The 22,513-nt window shown below is 41.9% G+C and overlaps 2 protein-coding genes across 3 annotated transcripts in view; both read left to right on the forward strand.

Annotated features, from left to right (window-relative positions):
- Positions 1–2,838, forward strand: part of UNC13B (unc-13 homolog B) — a 235,235-nt gene extending 232,397 nt beyond the window's left edge. Inside the window, exons 37-39 of one of the 2 annotated variants that reach the window (XM_007455955.1) lie at positions 652–744; positions 925–1,084; positions 1,249–2,838. In XM_007455955.1, coding sequence (XP_007456017.1) covers positions 652–744; positions 925–1,084; positions 1,249–1,534 — 539 coding nt within the window. In that variant the 3' untranslated portion in view covers positions 1,535–2,838. The remainder of the gene's footprint in view (positions 1–651; positions 745–924; positions 1,085–1,248) is intronic. The other variant, XM_007455954.1, reaches the window with a different exon arrangement.
- A 281-nt stretch (positions 2,839–3,119) lies between these two features.
- LOC103075836 (probable phospholipid-transporting ATPase FetA) overlaps positions 3,120–22,513 on the forward strand; it is a 112,991-nt gene continuing 93,597 nt past the window's right edge. Inside the window, exons 1-2 of the mRNA XM_007456019.1 lie at positions 3,120–3,194; positions 3,282–3,342. Of these exons, the coding sequence (XP_007456081.1) occupies positions 3,120–3,194; positions 3,282–3,342 (136 nt within the window). The remainder of the gene's footprint in view (positions 3,195–3,281; positions 3,343–22,513) is intronic.

Consider the following 22,513-nt stretch of genomic DNA (forward strand, 5'->3'; position numbering starts at 1 on the left):
GGTTAACGATAGCTGTCCTCAGAATTCCCCCACCCCTCCATCTAAGGACAAAGAAGTTTTATCTGGGGTGTAGGGTACTGGTGTTTTCCCAAAATAGAGTGAAGCCTCTGCAGAGGGGAGGCTGAAAATTGGCCAGAGGGACTGGGGAGCTGTTTGCAGAGAGGTCTAGGTTTGAGTAGGAAAAAGTCATTCTGTATGGGGCAGCCTCCCAAGAAGGGGCCTCTGCAGGCGGGAAGGTGCTGCTTTTGGCTAGATGGGACCCGCATTGTTCTACTGAGACACCATGGGGTGGACATAATTCTCAGACAAAAATACAGGGTGGCAGCACTGTCCTTTCCCAGCATCTTTTGAGGAAAAGTTCTGCAGGCTAGGAGAGGTTTGGGGAACCTGAGAGATTCCAGGTGCAGTTCTGGAAGAGGTTTCACCTAAGATGTTGTCACCCTGATTTGTATTTTAATACATAGTCTCATTCTTTATCCCCGCTCTTTTCCTTCTCCCATTACTTACTTCCCCATAGCTTCTGTGGGTGATTACTTCTTGCTTTAGGATGTAGGATAGTAGCCTCCCAACTCCACGGTTTTACCCGGAATAATTAGGCCTAAAGTCTTAAAGTTCTCCAATGGGGGAATCATCTGTCCGTCTGTCCCTCAGGGTCCGGTGTGGATGATCCTGTGGGAGAAGTCTCTATTCAGGTGGACTTGTTTACACATCCTGGAACTGGGGAGCACAAGGTCACAGTGAAAGGTGAGTGGCATGGACTTACAGACCTCAGACCTTTTCTTGCCCAGTGGCCTCATCAGTCAATGGCAGGGACTGCTTATCCCAGCCTTTCAGCTTAGCCCTCCTCCAAGGGGAATGCCACCCGGGGCTCAAGAACTGGGAATGCTTGATGGGATCTCTCACAGGTTTCCCATGTTTGTGCAGTGGTGGCTGCCAATGACCTCAAGTGGCAGACAGCCGGTATGTTCCGGCCCTTTGTGGAAGTAACCATGGTTGGCCCTCACCAAAGTGATAAGAAGAGGAAGTTCACAACCAAGTCAAAAAGCAACAACTGGGCCCCCAAGTACAATGAGACATTTCACTTGTAAGTTATGGGATGGAGGCCTGAAGGACTCTGGGATGGGGTTGATCTGGGGGGTAAGAATTGAGAGGGGAGAGAAGGGATGGGCTGGATGGCAGCTGGGGTGAATTCATTTGAGGATGCCCTCAGCTCTGGTCTCCCACCTTCCATCTACCCTGTGCTCACAGCCTCCTGGGAAATGAAGAGGGGCCAGAAGCCTATGAGTTGCAAATATGTGTGAAGGATTACTGCTTTGCCCGGGAGGATCGTGTTCTGGGGCTGGCTGTGATGCCTCTGAGGGACGTGGCAGCCAAGGGCAGCTGTGCCTGTTGGTGCCCCTTGGGCCGGAAGATCCACATGGATGAGACAGGCATGACCATTCTCCGCATTCTGTCTCAGAGGAGCAATGACGAAGTGGCCCGAGAGTTTGTGAAGCTCAAATCGGAGTCTCGTTCCGTGGAGGAGGGGAGCTGAGCACCTAGGCTCCTGTGCCAACCAGATGGCACCAGTTCCACAAGTCAGGGCTAATGAGAGTTACTGTGTATCTTAGGGTCCTCGTAGTCAAGAGGCTGACTCATTCCATTAAGGACGTTTAAGGAAAAGTTTGGGGTGATGTGAGTATGGCTTTGAACAGAAAGGGTCATGAGTCCCTGCCCAGCAGGTCTGTGATGCTGGGAGCTGGGCTGTGGGGGTTACTAGGCAGGGAGATTTTCCACAGAGGGGTATACGTTTCTGAGAGTGTCAGCCATTCTTGGCAGAGGTTCTTCCACTCCCACAACCCTTCTCTACCCCTCTCCATACCACACCTTATCCAGTTAGATCCGTACATAGCAATCATTAGAAGAACAAGTTGAGAGGGCCTGGAGCTTTTGCCTAATTAGGTAAGTAATCATTTGAGTATTGCTGAGCCCTGTGGTCTGGATTGGAGTATGGCCAGGACAGGAGCACACAGAATAGAACTCAGCCTGTCCCTTGAGCAGAATCTACTGGGGTAGAGTAGCTCAAGTGAGTACAAGGCATTGAAACTGAACCAGAAACCTTTCAGAAATGAGCTCTGCTAACCCCTTGCCCAGATTATCTGTCATGAGTAGAACCAGTTTCCCATGGTGCTTCAGAGCCCTGAGCAGAATTTCTTTGGAACCAGCGCCAGGTTCCAAGCACCAGGCGCCACCTGCCCAGGAGTCCCCCTACCTCACTCCTTTAGGAAGAGGAGTGATGCTTCAGGACATGAGAAGCTCTTCTTAAGTGTATGCACCTGAGAGCTAGTTGAAGGATCCAGGAGAGAGGACTGTATTTTCTTCGTGAAAAAGCCCTGAACAAAGCCAAAAGTTGTGGAAATCAATCTAGAAAGAGTCCTCTTCACCTATGGCCACTGCCTTCTGGCGGTCCTCCCTCTTGCAGAAAGAATCCAGCCTTTGTCCTCACTCCCCTTCATCTAGGTCAGCTGCAGTTCCCCTCATAGACGTTCAACCCTACAAAAGGAACTTGGACCGTGATGCCTCTGTACCAGCTGGATGAAAGGGGGGGGGGCCTCAACACTCCCTGGGAGGTCAGAGACAAACTTTTTCCAGAGGGTCATGGGGACTTCCCAGGCCCCTTGCTCAGAGAAGGGCCTTCGATAACCTCAGTAGCAGCCTCTTGGACTTCCTGAGGACTCTGCATTGTCCATTGGCCATTACATGAAATAAGAAACTAGGAATCTTTGCTGTTTTAAATTATTGTATGTGCCATTGTTACAAGAGATTATTGGCTAGTCTGTAATAAATTATCTTGTAGCAGCCTTTGGGGTCTGATAATTCTGTTAAAGTGTGGAAAGCTGTAGAAATGACTTCCTTATATAATGATAGGTTTTAGACAAGTGGTCCCTTCCTGCTCTCCACCCGCCACCGCCCACCCCCAAGTGGTGGAGCCTCAAACCGCTGGGGGAGAGGGGGCAGATTTCTGAGAAAGGGGACGTGTTTGGAGGCGGGCTTGGGGAGGAGGGGCGTGGCCGGAGGCGGGGCTCTACTCTGCCCGGATCGTGTGGCTCCGGGAAACCTGAGCGCAAAGGTGCGTTAAGATGGCGGTCGCTGGAGTCGGTGGCTGCGGAGCGATGGTGAGCAAGAGGTGCCCGAAGGTGGCGCCCGAGGAGAGGGTATCGCCTTTTCCCTCCCAACACTGAAGAGAGACTGTACCCCCATACTATCTTGCAATTCCTAGCACTCTGTGTACTTCCCAACAGCTGTCCGTCTTCATACTTTCTTGTAAACTGTTCTCCCAGTACTCCCCATCCCCATACTCGAGTATACGGGTTTCCTAGATGCTCCAGAGAGGACTTACCTGCCCAGATACCTAGCAAAGGGGATCTTTATCCCCCAGATACCTCCCAGAGGGCATCCATTTATCTGGTTACCTCATAAAGCAGATGCCCACAAAACCTCCAGCTAAGGTACATTCCTGTTAACTTAGGGAGTTTTGTCCACTTTTCCAGCACTATCCAGATTGTCTGAGAGGGAAGCCATGAATCCTATGCCATATTTGACTTGAAAGTGGCACATTTGCTCTCACTCCTCTATCATATGGAGCAAGAAACCTGCTTCATAAGGAAAAGTCAAACTCTGGCTGACTAGCTTACAAAAGGCTTGCAGATTTGAATCAGTAGCTAACTTTTTAAAACCAGCTTTTACGTTTTAAAAATGAGTATTTCTCGCTTTTGAGGAAATAATCAGAAGAACTATTAACTCTTAGCTGACATTCCCACAAAGTGACAGGTGGTTGGAGCTGAGAAGCAACTAGCAAATTAGTTTTCTGTAGTTCATTATAGACTCCATTACTCCTTATTTTGTCATTCTGGGCTTTACATTATTTCCCTGGTATGTGCTAGACACTTGAGTTTGTGATCCCTGATATAAGACTTTTGGTAATTTTCTGTGCCAATATTTTGAGCTCTTAATGGAAACTGAAATCCAAAGAGGTCGGATGTATGTTATATATGTTTAGGTTATCTTTGGTTTCTGTGATGCCCTGATTAGGATAAGAGATCATACTAGTAGCTAAAATCCAGGGTGAAATCTGTATTAAAGTGTTTTTTTATAAGAGAATTCAATCAAAATATCTGCAGTTAGCTTCCTGGTGCATTTGATCTTGAAGAAATCGTGTGCCAGCTCCTCTCTGGTGGGATCAGGCCAAGAACAAGGCGTTGTTTCTCTTTGAACAGCTGGTTTTAAAAGGGCCTGGCTCCGGTCTGTACCAGAAGTGATGTCTCAAAAGTGCCGTCTCCTTCACTCCAGAACTCATAGATCGTAACCCTCCTCTCTGTGGGAAATAACAGGCCTTGTAGTATCGAGAGTTGGGGGTATTATGCAGGCTGTATCTAATCAGAAGTAGAATAGAAGTACCTTTAATAGTGGATTTTTTTTAAAGCAAAATCATTTCTATTTGCATAAGTATATAACTCACCTAGTCATTGTGAATATTTGGACTAGCTCCATGAATGAACCTCGCATATCTTGAAGCAGAATGGCTAAGCTGAAGAGGCAACATGGAGTAGTGAAGATGGTATTGAAGTGGGAGTCAGAAAACATGAACGGTAGTCTCCACTCTGCTACACACTTCTCAAGGGACCTTGACTTTTAACTTTTCAGAGGCTGTTGCTTGCATCTATCTGTTAAATGGACTATGAATTCCTGCCATGTTTACTTGAGAGGGGTCAAATGGGCTTATTTAAATGTGAAAACACTTTGAAAACTATACTGTACATGTATAAGGGATTATTGTCATTATTACAAATGATCCTCTGAGCTCTGATAACTTCCAAGGAACTTGCCTTGCTGTGTCCTGGGTTCAAAATCAATAAATATTTGCTGAATGCATAATATGTGCCAGGTACTCATCTAGGCATGGAGCCTAGCACTGAACAAAACAAAAACCCTTGTATGAATTTAAGAGTGGGTTATCAGCATGTTGAGTGCCTACTGAGTACCCAGCACAGTACCACAGCGTGGTGAAGTAATAGGGAGAACCTAGATGATGAACTTAAGTCTGCCACTGTACAGCTGTGAGAGAGTCTTTCCCTATGTGAGCCTGAACCTTCCCATCTGTAAGATAAGGTGGTTAGACAAGGTAAACTCTGAGGTTCTTTCAAGCTAAAATATGTTTGTTTGGAGATTATAATTGCTAAAGTTCCCTACCCCTAATGAGTTTATTGGCCTGCCAGGAAGGTCAGACTAACAAAGCTAAACAGTCTTAGAACTACAAGGACAACAGAGTGCTAATGTCACACGAGATTCAGCATAATAACAGTAACAGCAGCGTTGCTCTGTAGGTAATAGAGTATTTAGAGAGACTTCTTAGAAGGCCGTGAGGACATGGAAGGATGGGAAGATTCAGATTAGAGGAGAGGAAGGAGACTTGACCGTAGATACTGGAAACTGAATGAATGTAAGAACAAAGGAGAAGAATAACATGCCATTTATTGTTTTCCTAGTGTATCAGTCAGAGCCCCTGCAGAAAAAGTTTGTGCGTTCAAAAGAATTTAATTGAAAAGAGTTTAACCAAAGGATGACTTACAGAGGTATGGTCAGTGTTAACAGAAACTAGAAAGAAATGGTGAAACCCAAAAGTGGTGAGTCAGTAGCACGCCTAGGCCTCAAGGGAAAGAAAGGGAAGTGTTGTTACCAGGGCCCAGTTAGAACTACAATCTGAAAGACGGACTGCCTGACAAGAGCAAGAACTTAGACTAGGCAGCATGCAAGTAGAGAAATAAATGCCCTAACCTTTCTCCTCTTGCCCTCTGGTCTCCAGCTACTACCCTCAAGAAGCCCAGGGGCAAGGTAGTCTGGGTAATGTAGTTCATAGAGGTCAGCTTCCCAGAACAGGGCAGAGGGAGTTGGCTGGGAGGAGGCACAGCAAACAGAATAACCAGCATAAAATGTATCTAGGGAAGGAAAAGTTACCACTATGGACTCTTTCCAATAAAGTTTTCCCTCTGTTCAAATTCAGAAATCTACTGTAAGACTTAGTCTCCTTAGTTGTGAAATGGCAATAGAGCAATGCCTTTGTTCCGGAGTGATTGTGAGGATTCTATGTTATGACACATGAAAGTGCCTGGCACAGGGCATGATACAAGCTGGAGACTCAGTATATTTTAGTTCCTTCCTTCCTGTACATGCTTAAATGGCTCCTTGGCTGAAATATTTTTCCAGTCATGGTTTCAAAGTGTAGCTGGAACTGAGTGAATGAAGGGGAGAATAGTAGGAGATGAAGTCAGAGCCCATGGTAATGACTTTGGCTTTTAACAGAGTAAGGTAGGAAGTCACTGGAAAGTTGTGCGACTTCTGATATCAGGGTTCCTATTATTCACTAGGGCATCACTTCTTCGTTCAAAAATATTTATTTAGAACATACCACATGCTGGATACTGTTTTAGGTACTGGAGGTACATTGATATATAGTCCCTACCCTCAAGAATAATGTGGTCTTTAAAGGAGACAGATGACTTCAACTTAAAGTATAAATATTAAGATACAAGTGAACATAGAAGCTCACAGTAAGGGGGCTCATAGTAAAGACATAATCTTTGGGGCATCTGAAAGGCTTCCTGAGCAAGGTGATGTAAATTGAATCTTAACTGTAGAACTTAGCCAGGTCTAAACAGAGGGAAATGAAGTTCTAGGAATTTGGAGTAGTATGTGCACTTGACACTTGGCTTAAAAAAAAAAAAGTTGGTGATGAGCTGGGAATTGCAGGTAGCTTATGTCACGAGACATTTGGCTTTGTGTAGGAGGATGTTGAGAGATAAGACTAGAGAAGTAAGCAGAGGCCAGGTCATGAAGAGAAATTTAGACTTTATCCTGAAGGCAATGGTAGGTTTTTAAGCAAAAAGATAACTCACTCTGGCAAGATAAGAAGAGTCAGTTGAAGGGGGGTTGAGGTGGAGGGTGGGAAGGTACGAAACTGGAGACTGTGAGGCTAATGATGGTGGCCTGAACTTAAGTAGAAGCTTTGGGGATAGTTGTAGAGGACTATTCCAAGTTAAATGTTTATTAATGAGGAAGAACGTACAGAACTTCATGATTAATTGTAAGTGGGAGAATGAAAGAGAGCATTTTCAGAGATGACTCTCAGGTTTCTGTCTTGAGCAACTAGGTAAATGGTAAGACTAGTAACATGTTCAAAGACAGGAAATATAAGAGAAAGCACAAATTTGGGGTGCGTGGGAGGTGGAGAATAGAGAGAATTTCAGTTTTGTAGATGTAGATTTTTTATTGTAAAATGCACATTATGTAAAATTTACCATTTGAAAGTGTACAATTCAGTGACATTAAGTATGTTCACAGTGTTGCACAACCATCATTACTGTCCAGTTCCAGAATTTCTTCATCACCCCAAAAGGAAACCCCATCCCTATTAAACAGTCACTCCTCAATAAATGTAGATTTTGAGGCAATTGTGTGACATCCAAATACAGATGTTAAGTAGATATTTGGATATGTACTCCTGAAGCTCAGAATAAAAATTCAGGCTGAAGATACACATTTTTGAAACATTAGCATACAAGTAGGGATTCTCAACCTGGGGCCTATGGACTTGAGTGAGAATCTCTGAATGTCTTGAATTGGATATAAAATGTATATGTATACATATATATGTTTATTTTTATGAAGTGTCTATAGCATTAATTAAATTCCCAAAGGAATTTCTTTTTTTAAATAAATTTATTTTATTTTTTAAATTGTTGGCTGTGTTGGGTCTTCATTGCTGCAAGCAGGCTTTCTCTAGTTGCGGTGAGCAGGCTTCTCATTGCGGTGGCTTCTCTTGTTGCGGAGCATGGGCTCTAGGCGCACGGGCTTCAGTAGTTGTGGCTCGCAGGCTCTAGAGCGCAGGCAGGCTTAGTAGTTGCGGCGCCCGGGCTTAGTTGCTCCGCGGCATGTGGGATCTTCCTGGACCAGGGCTTGAACCCGTGTCCCCTGCATTGGCAGGCGGATTCTTAACTTCTGCATGACCAGGGAAACCCTCAAAGGAATTTCTTAACCTGAACAAAGTTACTAACCACTGACAGACAGACAGACAGATATATAGATATAGATATATAGATTTTTTTTTTTTTAATGAGGCCATGGGGTGGGTAAGAAAACTCAGGGAAAGTGAAGAGTGAGAAAAGAAGAATGAGAATGGGACTCTGGGTAATGTGTAAGGTACAGAGAGATCCAAAGGGTGTTCTTTTTGAGTACAAGAAACAAAATTCATGTCTGCCTCAAGATAGGTAAAGGCTTTTAAAGGCAATGTTGTTTCCTACTTGCTAGATGTACCTCATTGGTTGCCTCTGTCAAATGCCCAAACACATATATTTGTGCTGTAAAATAGATTGTCTCCTTACCTGACTAGCTATAACTTCTTCCTGAGTAGTCTTATTTTTGGCTATTAGGTTGGTGGGGAGAGTATCATTTCCAAAGTCAACAATAGAGAGTTAACTAAATTGCCATAATTTGCAACAAGTGTGTGTGTATCCAGTATAAGGTGGACCTTATGATAATCTAGCAGTTCTCAAAGTATTAGACCTGAAGCAACAACATCAGCATCACCTGTATTTGTAAGAAATATAAATTCTTGGGCACCATGACAGACCTGCTAAATCAGAAACTCTGGGCAGGGGCGGAGGGAGGGGGAGAAAGGGACCCAGCCTCCAGGTGATTCTGATGCATATTAAAATTTGAGAAAAACTGTGATGGACTATTCCTGGCCAATTTTTTCAGTCCATAAATAAAACATGGGTTCCTGATTTTCTTATTATCTTTTATATAATAAAATCTGCATGGCAGCATTTTGCAGTGTCTGATGAATTCCTCATGAAAAGGTTTTTTTTGAGTACTCTTGTCCATCTGTGACCTTCTCTATCATCCTGAATCACAGACACAAATATGATTTCCTACATGCTATTTTCCCCTTTAGTGTGCAGTAGTTATCTTCAACAACATAAGTTGTAAACTGTCCAGTTACCTAAATGCTGTGGAAAAGAAAATATTATTTCTGTGAATACCTTTTCTTATCCATCTAGTCCCTTGTCTTGGAATCTCCCAGTCTTCTGCTGAGTCATGTCCTTGGCTTTGGAGAGTATGAAATGAATCTCACTGAAATTGCACCATTTTTTCTTCTCTACCCGTATCAAGGAATTTTCAGCTACATGGCCTTGCCTAGAGATGCAGTAGCTATATTCAAATCCCTTATGTTCCCTAGAATTAATAGCCACAGTCAGGAAGAAATTAGAAGCCACAGACTGAATTTGAAGAGAATTGGACTTTGTCATCAAGGCCAATCAAGGAAGGTTTTCCGTTTCAGCTATTCCAAGGGTTAAGTCAGACAGTTTATTTGTTTGTTTTGTTTTGAATTTTATTTAGTTTTATATAGCAGGTTCTTATTAGTTATCTATTTTATACACATTAGTGTATATATGTCAATCCCAATCTCCCAATTCATCCCACCACCATTGCCCCTCCACACCCACTTTCCCCCCTTGGTGTCCATACGTTTGTTCTCTACAACTGTGTCTCTATTTCTGCCTTGCAAACCAGTTCACCTGTACCATTTTTCTAGATTCCACATATATGCGTTAATATACGATATTCATTTTTCTCTGTCTGAGTTACTTCACTCTGTATGACAGTCTCTAGGTCCATCCACGTCTCTACAAATGACCAATTCCATTCCCTTTTATGGCGGAGTAATATTCCATTGTATATATGTACCACATCTTTATCCATTCGTCTGTCTGTGGACATTTAGGTTGTTTCCATGACCTGGCTCTTGTAAATAGAGCTGCAGTGAACATTAGGGTGCATGTGTCTTTTTGAATTACAGCTTTCTCTGGGTATATACCCAGTAGTGGGATTGCTGGGTCATATGGTAATTCTATTTTTAGTTTTTGAAGGAACCTCCATACTGTTCTCCATAGTAGCTGTATCAATTTATATTCCCACCAACAGTGTAAGAGGGTTCCCTTTTCTCCACACCCTCTCCAGCATTCGTTGTTTGTAGATTTTCTGATGATGTCCATTCTAACTGGTGTGAGGTGATACCTCACTGTAGTTTTGATTTGCATTTCTCTAATAATTAGTGATGTTGAGCATTCTTTGATGTGCTTCTTGGCCATCTGTATGTCTTCTCTGGAGAAATGTCTATTTAGGTCTTCTGCCCTTTTTTTTTTTTTTCTGCGGTAGGCGGGCCTCTCACTGTTGTGGCCTCTCCCGTTGCGGAGCACAGGCTCCGCACGCACAGGCTCAGCGGCCACGGCTTACGGGCCCAGCCGCTCTGCAGCATGTGGGATCTTGCCGGACCGGGGTATGAACCCGTGTCCCCTGCATTGGCAGATGGACTCTCAACCACTGTGCCACCAGGGAAGCCCCCGCCCTTTTTTTTTTAAAAAAAACTATTTATTTATTTATTTTTGGCTGCGTCGAGTCTTCTTGCTGTGTGCAAGCTTTCTCTAGTTGCGGTGAGCAAGGGCTACTGTTTATTGCGGTGCATGGGCTCATTGCGGTGGCTTCTCTTGTTGCGGAGCATGGGCTCGAGGCGCGTCGGCTTCAGTAGTTGTGGCACTCAGTCTCAGTAGTTGTGGCTCGTGGGCTCTAGAGCACAGGCTCAGTAGTTGTGGTGCACAGGCTTAGCTGCTCTGCAGCATGTGGGATCTTCCTGGACCAGGGATCGAACCCATGTGCACCTGCATTGGCAGGCAGATTCTTAACCACTGGACCACCAGTGAAGTCTGTTCTGCCCATTTTTTAACTGGGTTGTTTGTTTTTTTAATATTGAGCTGCATGAGATATTTATGCATTTTGGAGATTAATCCTTTGTCCCTTGACTTGTTTGCGAATATTTTCTCCAATTCTGAGGGTTGTCTTTTCCTCTTGTTTATAGTTTCCTTTGATGTTCAAAAGCTTTTAAGTTTCATTAGGTCCCATTTGTTTTTGGTTTTGTTTTTAACATCTTTATTGCAGTATAATTGCCTTTCAGTGGTGTGTTAGTTTCTGCTTTATAACAAAGTGAATCAGCTATACATATACATATATCCCCATATCTCCTCCCTCTTGTGTCTCCTTCCCACCCTCCCTATCCCACCCCTCTAGGTGGTCACAAAGCACTGAGCTGATCTCCCTGTGCTATGTGGCTGCTTCTTGCTAGCTATTTTACATTTCGTAGTGTATATACGTCCATGCCACTCTCTCACTTCATCCCAACTTACCCTTCCCCCTCCCCATGTCCTCAAGTCCATTCTCTATGTCTGCGTCTTTATTCCTGTCCTGCCCCTGGGTTCTTCAGAACCTTTCTTTTTTCTTTTTTTTTTTTTAGATTCCATATATATGTGTTAGCATACGGTATTTCTTTTTCTCTTTTTGACTTACTTCACTCTGTATGACAGACCCTAGGTCCAACCACCTCACTAAAAAAAACTCAATTTCATTTCTTTTTTATGGCTGAGTAATATTCCATTGTATATATATACCACATCTTCTTTATCCATTCATCTGTCAATGGCCACTTAGGTTGCTTCCATGTCCTGGCTATTGTAAATAGAGCTGCAATGAACATTGTGGTACATGACTCTTTTTGAATTATGGTTTTCTCAGGGTATATGCCCAGTAGTGGGATTGCTGAGTGGTATGGTAGTTCTATTTTTAGTCTTTTAAGGAACCTCCATACTGTTCTCCATAGTGGCTGTATCAATTTACATTCCCACCAACAGTGCAAGAGGGTTCCCTTTTCTCCACACCCTCTCCAGCATTTATTGTTTCTAGATTTTTTTTGTTGATGGCCATTCTGACTGTGAGGTGATACCTCATTGTAGTTGTGATTTACATTTCTCTAATGATTAGTGATGTTGAGCATCCTTTCATGTGTTTGTTGGCAATCTGTATATCTTCTTTGGAGAAATGTCTGTTTAGGTCTTCTGCCCATTTTTGGATTGCATTGTTTATTTTTTTGTTATTGAGCTGCATGAGTTGCTTGTAAATTTTGTAGATTAATCCTTTGTCAGTTGCTTCATTTGCAAATAATTTCTCCCATCCTCAGGGTTGTCTGAGGGTTTTCATCTGGTTTATGATATCCTTTGCTGTGCAAAAGGTTTTAAGTTTCATTAGGTTCCATTTGTTTATTTTTGTTTTTATTTCCATTTCTCAAGGAGGTGGGTCAAAAAGGATCTTGCTGTGATTTATGTCCTAGAGTGTTCTGCCAATGTTTGTCTCTAAGAGTTTTATAGTGTCTGGCCTTACATTTAGGTCTCTAATCCATTTTGAGTTTATTTTCCTGTATGGTGTTAGGAAGTGTTCTAATTTCATTCTTTAACATGTAGCTGTCCAGTTTACCCAGCACCACTTATTGAAGAGGCTGTCTTTTCTCCATTGTATATCCTTGCCTCCTTTGTCATAGATTAGTTGACCATAGGTGTGTGGGTTTATCTCTGGGCTTTCTATCCTGTTCCATTGATGTATATTTCTGTTTTTGTGCCAGTACCATACTGTCTTGATTACTGTAGCTTTGTAGTATAGTCTGAAGTCAGGCAGCCTGATTCCTCCAGCTCCATTTTTTGTTCTCAAGATTGCTTTGGCTATTCGGGGTCTTTTGTGTTTCCATACAAATTGTGAAATTTTTTGTTCTAGTTCTGTGAAAAATGCCAGTGGTAGTTTGATAGGGATTGCATTGAATCTATAGATTGCTTTGGGTAGTAGAGTCATTTTCACAATGTTGATTCTTCCAATCCAAGAACATGGTATATCTCTCCATCTGTTTGTATCATCTTTAATTTCTTTCATCAGTGTCTTATAATTTTCTGCATACAGGTCTTTTGTCTCCTTAGGTAGGTTTATTCCTAGATATTTTATTCTTTTTGTTGCAATGGTAAATGGGAGTGTTTCCTAAATTTCTGTTTCAGATTTTTCTTCATTAGTGTATAGGAATGCAAGAGATTTCTGTGCATTAATTTTGTATCCTGCAACTTTACCAAATTCATTGATTAGCTCTGGTAGTTTTCTGGTAGCATCTTTAACATTCTCTATGTATACTATCATGTCATCTGCAAACAATGACAGCTTTACTTCTTTTCTGATTTGGATTCCTTTTATTTCTTTTTCTTCTCTGATTGCTGTGGCTAAACCTTCCAAAACTATGTTGAATAATAGTGGTGAGAGTGGACAACCTTGTCTTTTTCCTGATCTTAGAGGAAATGGTTTTAGTTTTTCACCATTGAGAATGATGTTCGCTGTGGGTTTGTCATATATGGCCTTTATTATGTTGAGGTAAGTTCCCTCTATGCCTACTCTCTGGAGGGTTTTTATCATAAATGGGTGTTGAATTTTGTCAAAAGCTTTCTCTGCATCTATTGAGAGGATCATATGGTTTTTCTCCTTCAATTTGTTAATGTGGTTTATCACATTGATAGATTTGCATATATTGATGAATCCTTGCATTCCTGGGATAAACCCCACTTGATCATGGTGTATGATTCTTTTATTGTGCTGTTGGATTCTGTTTGCTAGTATTTTGTTGAGGATTTTTGCATCTATGTTCATCAGTGATATTGGCCTGTAGTTTTCTTTCTTTGTGACATCTTTGTCTGGTTTTGGTATCAGGGTGATGGTGGCCTCCTAGAATGAGTTTGGGAGTGTTCCTCCCTCTGCTATATTTTGGAAGAGTTTAAGAAGGATACATGTTAGGTCTTCTCTAAATGTTTGATAGAATTTGTCTGTGAAGCCATCTGGTCCTGGGCTTTTGTTTGTTGGAAGATTTTTAATCAGTCTGAATTTCAGTACTTGTGATTGGTCTGTTTATGTTTTCTATTTCTTCCTGGTTCAGTCTCAGAAGGTTGTGCTTTTCTAAGAATTTGTCCATTTCTTCCAGGTTGTCCATTTTATTGGCATATAGTTGCTTGTAGTAATCTCTCATGATCCTTTGTATTTCTGCAGTGTCAGTTGTTACTTCTCCTTTTTCATTTCTAATTCTATTGATTTGAGTCTTCTCCCTTTTTTTCTTGATGAGTCTAGCTAATGGTTTATCAATTTTCTTTATCTTCTCAAGGAACCAACTTTTAGTTTTATTGATCTTTGCTACTGTTTCCTTCATTTCTTTTTCATTTATTTCTGATCTGATCCTTATGATTTCTTTCCTTCTGCTAACTGTGGGGTTTTTTTGTTCTTCTTTCTCTAATTACTTTAGGTGTAAGGTTAGGTTGTTTATTTGAGATGTTTCTTGTTTTTTGAGGTAGGATTGTATTGCTGTAAACTTCCCTCTTAGAACTGCTTTTGCTGCATCCCATAGGTTTTGGGTCATCGTGTTTTCATTGTCATTTGTTTCTAGGTATTTTTTGATTTCCTCTTTGATTTCTTCAATGATCTCTTGATTATTTAGTAGTGTATTGTTTAGCCTCCATGTGTTTGTATTGTTTACAGAATTTTTCCTGTAATTGATATCTAGTCTTATAGCACTGTGGTCAGAAAATATACTTAATACGATTTCAATTTTCTTAAATTTACCAAGGCTTGATTTGTGACCCAAGATATGATCTATCTTGGAGAATGTTCCATGAGCACTTGAGAAGAAAGTGTATTCTGTTGCTTTTGGATGGAATGTCCTATAAATATCAATTAAGTCCATCTTTTTTAATGTATCACTTAAAGCTTGTGTTTCCTTATTTATTTTCATTTTGGATGATCTGTCCATTGGTGAAAGTGGGGTGTTAAAGTCCCCTACTATGATTGTGTTACTGTTGATTTCCCCTTTTATGGCTGTTAGGATTTTCCTTATATATTGAGGTGCTCCTATGTTGGGTGCATAAATATTTACAATTGTTATATCTTCTTCTTGGATTGATCCCTTGCTTATTATGTAGTGTCCTTCTTTGTCTCTTGTAATAGTCTTTATTTTAAAGTCTATTTTGTCTGATATGAGAATTGCTACTCCAGCTTTCTTTTGATTTCCATTTGCATGGAGTATCTTTTTCCATCCCCTCACTTTCAGTCTGTATGTGTCCCTAGGTCTGAAGTGGATCTCTTGTAGACAGCATATATACGGTCTAGTTTTTATATCCATTCAGGCAGTCTGTGTATTTTGGTTGGAGCATTTAATCCATTTACATTTAAGGTAGTTATCAATATGTATGTTCCCAATACCATTTTCTTAATTGTTTTAGGTTTGTTATTGTAGGTCTTTTCCATCTCTTGTGTTTCCTGTCTAGAGAAGTTCCTTTAGCATTTGCTGTAAAGCTGGTTTGGTGGTGCTGAATTCTGTTAGCTTTTGCTTCTCTGTAAAGGTTTTATTATCTCTGTTGAATCTGAATGAGCTGCTTGCTGGGTAGAGTAATCTTGGTTGTAGGTTTTTCCCTTTCATCACTTTAAATATGTCCTGCCACTCCCTTCTGGCTTGTAGAGTTTCTGCTGAGAAATCAGCTATTAACATTATGGGAGTTCCCTTGTATGTTATTTGTTGTTTTTCCCTTGCTGCTTTTAATATTTTTTCTTTGTATTTAATTGTTGATAGTTTGATAAATATGTGTCTTGGTGTGTTTCTCCTTGGATTTATCCTGTATGGCACTGTCTGCGCTTACTCGACTTGATTGACTATTTCCTTTCCCATGTTAGGGAAGTTTTTGACTACAATCGCTTCAAATATTTTCTCAGCCCCTTTCTTTTTCTCTTCTTCTCCTGGGATCCCTGTAATTCGAATATTGGTGTGTTCAATGTTGTCCCAGAGGTCTCTGAGACTGTCCTCAGTTCTTTTCATTCTTTTTTCTTTATTCTTCTCTGCAGTAGTTATTTCCACTATTTAATCTTCCAGGTCACTTATCTGTTCTGCTTCCTCAGTTATTCTGCTATTGATTCCTTGTAGAGAATTTTTAATTTCATTTATTGTGTTGTTCATCATTGTTTGTGTGCTCTTTCATTCTTCTAGGTCCTTATTAAACATTTCTTGTATTTTCTCCATTCTATTTACAAGATTTTGGATCATCTGTACTGTCATTAATGTGAATTCTTTTTCAGGTAGACTGTCTATTTCCTTTTCATTTGTTTGGTGTGGTGGGGTTTTACTTTGCTCCTTCATCTGCTGTGTGTTTCCCTGTCTTCTCATTTTGCTTAACGTACTGTGTTTGGGGTCTCCTTTTCGCAGGCTGCAGGTTCGTAGTTCCCGTTGTTTTTGGTATCTGTCCCCAGTGGGTGAGGTTGTTTTAGTGGGTTGTGTAGGCTTCCTGGTGGAGAGGACTGGTGCCTGTGTTCTGGTGGATGAGGCTGGGTCTTGTCTTTCTGGTGGGCAGGACTGCATCCTGTGGTGTGTTTTGTGGTGTCTGTGACCTTATTATGATTTTAGGCAGCCTCTCTGCTAATGCGTAGGGTTGTGTTCCTGTCTTGTTAATTGTTTGGCATAGGGTGTCCAGCACTGTAGCTTTCTGGTCGTTGAGTGGAGCTGGGTCTTAGCATTGAGATGGAGATCTCTGGGGGAGCTTTCACCATTTGATGTGATGTGGAGCTGGGAGGTCTCTGGTGGCCCAGTGTCCTGAACTTGGCTCTCCCACCTCACAGGCTGAGGCCTGACACCTGGCCAGAGCACCAAGACTGTGTCAGCCACACAGCTCAGAAGAAAAGGTAGAGAGAAAGAAAGAAAGAAAAGAAAAGAAAGAAAGAAGGAAGGAAAGAAAGGGAGAGAGAAAGAGAGAGAGGGAGGGAGGAAGGAAGGAAGAAAATAAAGTTAATAAAATAAAATTTTTTTTTAATTATTAAAAATAAAAAAAATTTTAAAGTAAGAAAAAAAGAAAGAAAGAACAACCAAACCAAAAAATGAATCCACCAATGATAACAAGCAGTAAAAACTATACTAAAAAAAAAAAAAAACAGGGCAGACAGAACAGGACAAATGGTAAAAGCAAAGCTATACAGACAAAATCACAAAAAGAGGCATACACATACACACTCACAAAAAGAGAAAAAGGAATATATATATATATATATAAATAAATAAGGAAGAGAGCAACCAAATCAATAAACAAATCTATCAATGATAATAAACTCTAAATAGTAAACTAAAATAAACATAAAACCAGAAACAAATTAGATGCAGAAAGCAACCCCCAAGTCTACAGTTGCTCCCAAAGTCCACCGCCTGAATTTTGGGATGATTTGTTATCTGTTCAGGTATTCCAGAGCAGCAGTGTACGTCAAGTTGATTGTGGAGATTTAATCTGCTGCTCCTGAGGCTGCTGGGAGAGGTTTCCCTTTCTTTTCTTTGTTCGCACAGCTCCCGGGGTTCAGCTTTGGATTTGGACTCACCTCTGCGTGTAGGTCGCCTGAGGGCTTTTGTTCTTCACTCAGACAGAAGGGGGTTAAAGGAGCAGCTGATTCAGGGGCTCTGGCTTACTAAGGTCGGGGGGAGGGAGGGGTACGGAATGCGGGACAAGCCTGCGGCGGCAGAGGCCAGCGTGACGTTGCAACAGCCTGAGGCGCGCTGTGTGTTCTCCCGGGGAAGTTGTCCCTGGATCACGGGACCCTGGCAGTGGCGGGCTGCACAGGCTCCCAGGAGGGGAGGTGTGGATAGTGACCTGTGCTCACTCACAGGCTTCTTGGTGGCTGCAGCGGCAGCCTTAGCATTTCGTGCCCGTCTCTGGTGTCTGTGCTGATAGCCGCGGCTCACGCCCATCTCTGGAGCTCGTTTAGGCGGTGCTCTGAATCCCGTCCTCGCGCACCCCAAAACAATGGTCTCTTGCCACCTCGGCAGGTCCAGACTCTCCTGGACTCCCTCCCGGCTAGCTGTGGCGCACTGGCCCCCTTCAGGCTCTGTTCACGCAGCCAACCCCAGTCCTCTCCCTGGGGCCTGACCTCCAAAGTCCGAACCTCAGCTCCCAGACCCCACCAGCCCCGGCAGGTGAGCAGACAAGCCTCTCAGGCTGGTGAGTGCTCGTTGGCACCGATCCGCTGTGCGCGAATCTCTCCGCTTTGCCCTCCGCACCCCTGTGGCTGTGCTCCCCTCCGTGGCTCCGAAGCTTCCCCCCCGCCACCCCCGTCTCCGCCAGTGAAGGGGCTTCCTAGTGTGTGGAAATTTTTCCTCCTTCACAGCTACCTACCCGAGGTACAGGTTCCATCCCTATTCTTTGGTCTCTGTTTTTTCTTCTGCCCTACCCATGTATGTGGGGAGTTTCTTGCCTTTTGGGAGGTCTGAGGTCTTCTGCCAGCACTCAGTAGGTGTTCTGTAGGAGTTGTTCCACATGTAGATGTATTTCTGATGTATTTGTGGGGAGGAAGGTGATCTCCACGTCTCACTCCTCCACCATCTTGACGGTTTCCTCAGCAGTAGGTCTTTTACCTGGAAGGTTCTTTGCTTACTGCTTGGCCATGGCCACGTTTAGAAATAAAAGCGTGGATTGAACTGCTCTGTGTGTTACCAAGTCAAAGTTCACTCTGCTCGCCGCACAACAGGCCAATGAATTGGAGACAAGGTGTTGAGGCAAGGAATACAACTTTATTCAGAAAGCCGGCAGACCAAGGAGATGGCGGACTAGGGTCCCCAAAAAACCATCTTCCCATTTGTTTATTTTTGTTTTTATTTCCATTACTCTAGGAGGTGGGTCAAAAAAGATCTTGCTGTGAAGGCAGTGCAGTATTTTAGTTGTCTCTGTCTTTCCAAGAAGATTGTACACTAATTGAGGGCATGGATGATGTCTTATTTTTGCGTCTTTGACCATGTCTTAACTAACACGTACTAGGCACTCAATAAACACTTGCCAAATTTAATTTACTTAATCCAGGAGTTAGAATATAAAAATTTAAATTCTGCCACTATCTTTAAGCTACTGTGAGTTAACATAATTGACCTTTGATTTTCTCATTTCTAAAACATGTAAGTTTTGCCCTGCCTACTTCCCCTGTATAAGAATCTAAAGAGAGAATGTATATGAAATACTCTTTAAAGGTACAGAGAGCTCTGATAATATGAAGTTACATAAGAATTTTGGTTTGTGCGCTCTATACCTTAGAGGAACAGTTGGTTCATTCTGGATTGAGGAGAGCGAACAATACAGCGTGGAGAGCTAGCAGTCAAGAGATACTGGTTCTGGTCCTGATCTCCTTTAAGTTCTTTGGGTCTTATTCTTTTATCTCAAATGAGGAAGTGCAGATCAGGTTATTGCAGCGGTTCCCAGCTTTGGCGATATATTAGAATCACCTGACACTGAAAATTGCAACTCGCATAAACTTGATCTAGTTGGTCTGGGATGCATGCTGGGTCTCGAGATTTTTTAAAAACTCCCCTTGTGGAACCAAGGTTTTATTATTTTAAATTAGCAAAGCCATCTATTCAGATAAAAATTTTACACAAGAGTCCAGGTTAGAAAACACATACCAGTAGGGCTTCTGCAGTCACTTTTTTAGGACTTTAAGCTCTGACTACCAATTCCTTTTTCTCCTATCCCATTATAGAACTCCTAAGGCTTCACGAAATAATGGATGATGAAATCTGTGGACATAGTAGAACAGTGGATTTCATCCTGAGCTCAGTGCCATCTCTATCAAAGAGGAGCATCTGGGCATTCAAGGCTTTAAATTATACTCCTTCTGAATCATGTATTTGACCACAGTTCTCAGTTACTGCCATAGATGCCCACTTGACAAGCACCTCTTCATCTGGGGCCAAATCTATAAGAGGGATGTTACAGAATCATGGTCAAGAGGAGTCAGGCATATAGGGATTCAAATCTCTATCACTGTGACTCCACCACTCTCTGATTGTATGGCCCTGAGCAAGTCACTTAACCTTCTTAAGCCTCAGGTTTTTCATCTGTGAAAAAGAATAATATCCTCTTTTTAGGCCCAGATGTTAGTGAAAATTGAACAAGATGATCTACGTAAAGCATGTAGTAAAGTGTCCAGCACACAGTAAATTTTGATAAATTGTGTAGGTATTATTATATCAGCAAGGCCTGAGCTGACAAGGAGTTTTTGTTTTATTCTTAGGTGATGTTTCTCTGAGATGAAATACATAAACCTTTTATTTCAGGTAAGTGCTCAGTTCATATCTGCTGAGATATCCCAACTTCAACAATCAATAATAGTGTTTGCTTAGTACTATACTGTACCATGTTCTACCCACAAAGCCAGGAAATTGACAGCTTGTACTCTCAGAGCATTCATAGGATTGAACTGAAGCTCACCAAGAAGTTTCTTACAATTTTAGATTTCCAAGAAACTTCTTAGTGCAAGACTCAGACTTGACTTCCCTCTGACCTGGCTTGAGACTTTTTTTGCTGCAAAGGTGGGAGGAAAAAAATTATAAAGTTGAAATTATTATAGAAAGTCTTTGGTTATAACCACTGATGGTGTTAATTCACAGAGGGCAATGAGAGGGATGTTCTACCTAAAGACTTGAGGCAGACAGGTAAGTGCTTTAATTTTGAAGGTATTTAAGAGAGAAAGCGAAAGGTCTGCTATGATAACCATGGTGGAAGTGTCTTTAGGAAAAGCTAAAGGTGTGAGAGTGTTTTTCGTCCGTGAACTTTCAAGGGGAAATAGGAATAGTCCAACAGAGACTTTCACTGGGCTAACGGAATTAATTGGGATTATTGATATTATATAAGATGAATCATGATTTGAGTATTCCTCCTAACATTCTTCCTTTTTCCATGTGAGCTTAAGGTAAGATGATCAAAAGGGTCTTGTTGAACTTGTTTCTCTTATAGAGGTCCAACTTAATAACTAATTTCTTCAATCCCAGGCCATATACTTTGCATCCTTAGTATGATAATTTATCATATTAATATTAGTTTCTACTATGGCTATTTTGGAGAAAGCTTGGACTTTCTACCAAGGTCTGGAACTAAACTCTTCACATAATTTCAACCAAATAACTATTGATTATTGTGTGGGAGGGTTCTCGCCAACAGAAGGAAAACCTCTCATAATTTGTTGTGCACATACATGCTTTTAAAGAATTTGAAAAACAGTGAAAGAGTGATGGGATTTCCAAAGAGCGTGTGTGTTTGAGGAGGAGAGGAGGTTGCTTTGGGTTTAGTAAAATAAAATCAGTTCCACTTGAACTACATTTGTTGTTATAATTTTAAAAGCTGAGCTTTGAAAGATGGATGGATGGATTTTAGCTAAATAGAGGAATATGAGGGTTATATAAAAGAGAACTAACCTGAGATTGAGAAGGGAGAGTTGTTAAAAATTTCACATGAAACCTTATGTAGTTTAAACTCTTTTTAAACTTATGTATACTCAGTGTATATGCAAGATGTTATATACATTTACCCACATATTGCCACTAATGTCTGCACTGGTGGCTCTCCAAATCCCATGCTTGAGTTTATGAAGGAAGGACCTTTAAGTACTGGTGTTTGATTTGACCATAATTCTTCCGTAGGGAATTTTACCCTTCTTGGCCTGTTCATAATCTGTTCTTGTCTCATGGTGACATCGGCACATTTGTGCCTTTACAGACATCCTATCTGGTTAAGATCTTGAGATATCCAGGCAGATCTATGCCCATCTTTGTCTTGCTCTCTGTCTTTATCAGAATCTGTAGTATTTACCTAAACACATTTTTAGGGCCGAAGCTGTTTTCCTTTAATGTCCTTTAATGTAGGCTGTTGGCATACTGCCAAAGCATTGTTCAGTAAAAGCCATTCTGAGCTTGGGGCAGAACAATTCGATTGAGGTAAGGCTTTGATGATCTGTCTCAATCCAAGGAACAACAAGTTTTAGAGTACATAGAGAAAGATTCTCAGCTCTTCTTTTTTTAAAATAACAAAGCATATTAAGAATCTTTTAAAAGCTTAGGACCCGTCCCCAGAAAAAATGCACAGGTATAGACAATTTTAGAAGATTCACAAAGTTTCTAGAGCTCATCTGTTGAGCCTTGGCTTAGAAAACAAAACAACAAGCAAACAAGCTGTATATCCTTCAAGCAATTCTCCATAAATATTGTTTCCCAAGCTTTTAATATATATTGAACATCATTAAGTTTAGAGTTATGCCTGCAGTAAAGATAGTCTGTATTCTAGAATTGTGTGCTTTATTTCTCAGATCTTTCTTCAGGGGGGTCCAAAAACAGGACCCAACCTGGGAGTCTTAGAAACAGTGTTGGATCAAAAATAAGTGGACTGACAAGAGAGCTCCAAGAAAAGGGGAACCTTAGTCTGGGTAAAGGTGAATGTTGAGGGACTCAAGGAGTTCCAGGCCCAGACAAAGTTCAGTCAGGAAGGTTGAGTTCAAAGCACTAGGCCGGGGATCAAAGTGGACCTCATAGAATTAAAAGACTAGCAACATGGGGCTTCCCTGGTGGCGCAGTGGTTGAGAGTCTGCCTGCCGATGCAGGGCACATGGGTTTGTGCCCCGGTCCGGGAAGATCCCACATGCTGCAGAGCGGCTGGGCCCGTGAGCCATGGCCACTGAGCCTGTGCGTCCGGAGCCCGTGCTCCGCAATGGGAGAGGCCACAGCAGTGAGAGGCCC

The sequence above is a fragment of the Lipotes vexillifer genome, unplaced genomic scaffold (assembly GCF_000442215.2).
Source record: "Lipotes vexillifer unplaced genomic scaffold, Lipotes_vexillifer_v1.1 scaffold920, whole genome shotgun sequence".
Taxonomy (NCBI): domain Eukaryota; kingdom Metazoa; phylum Chordata; class Mammalia; order Artiodactyla; family Lipotidae; genus Lipotes; species Lipotes vexillifer.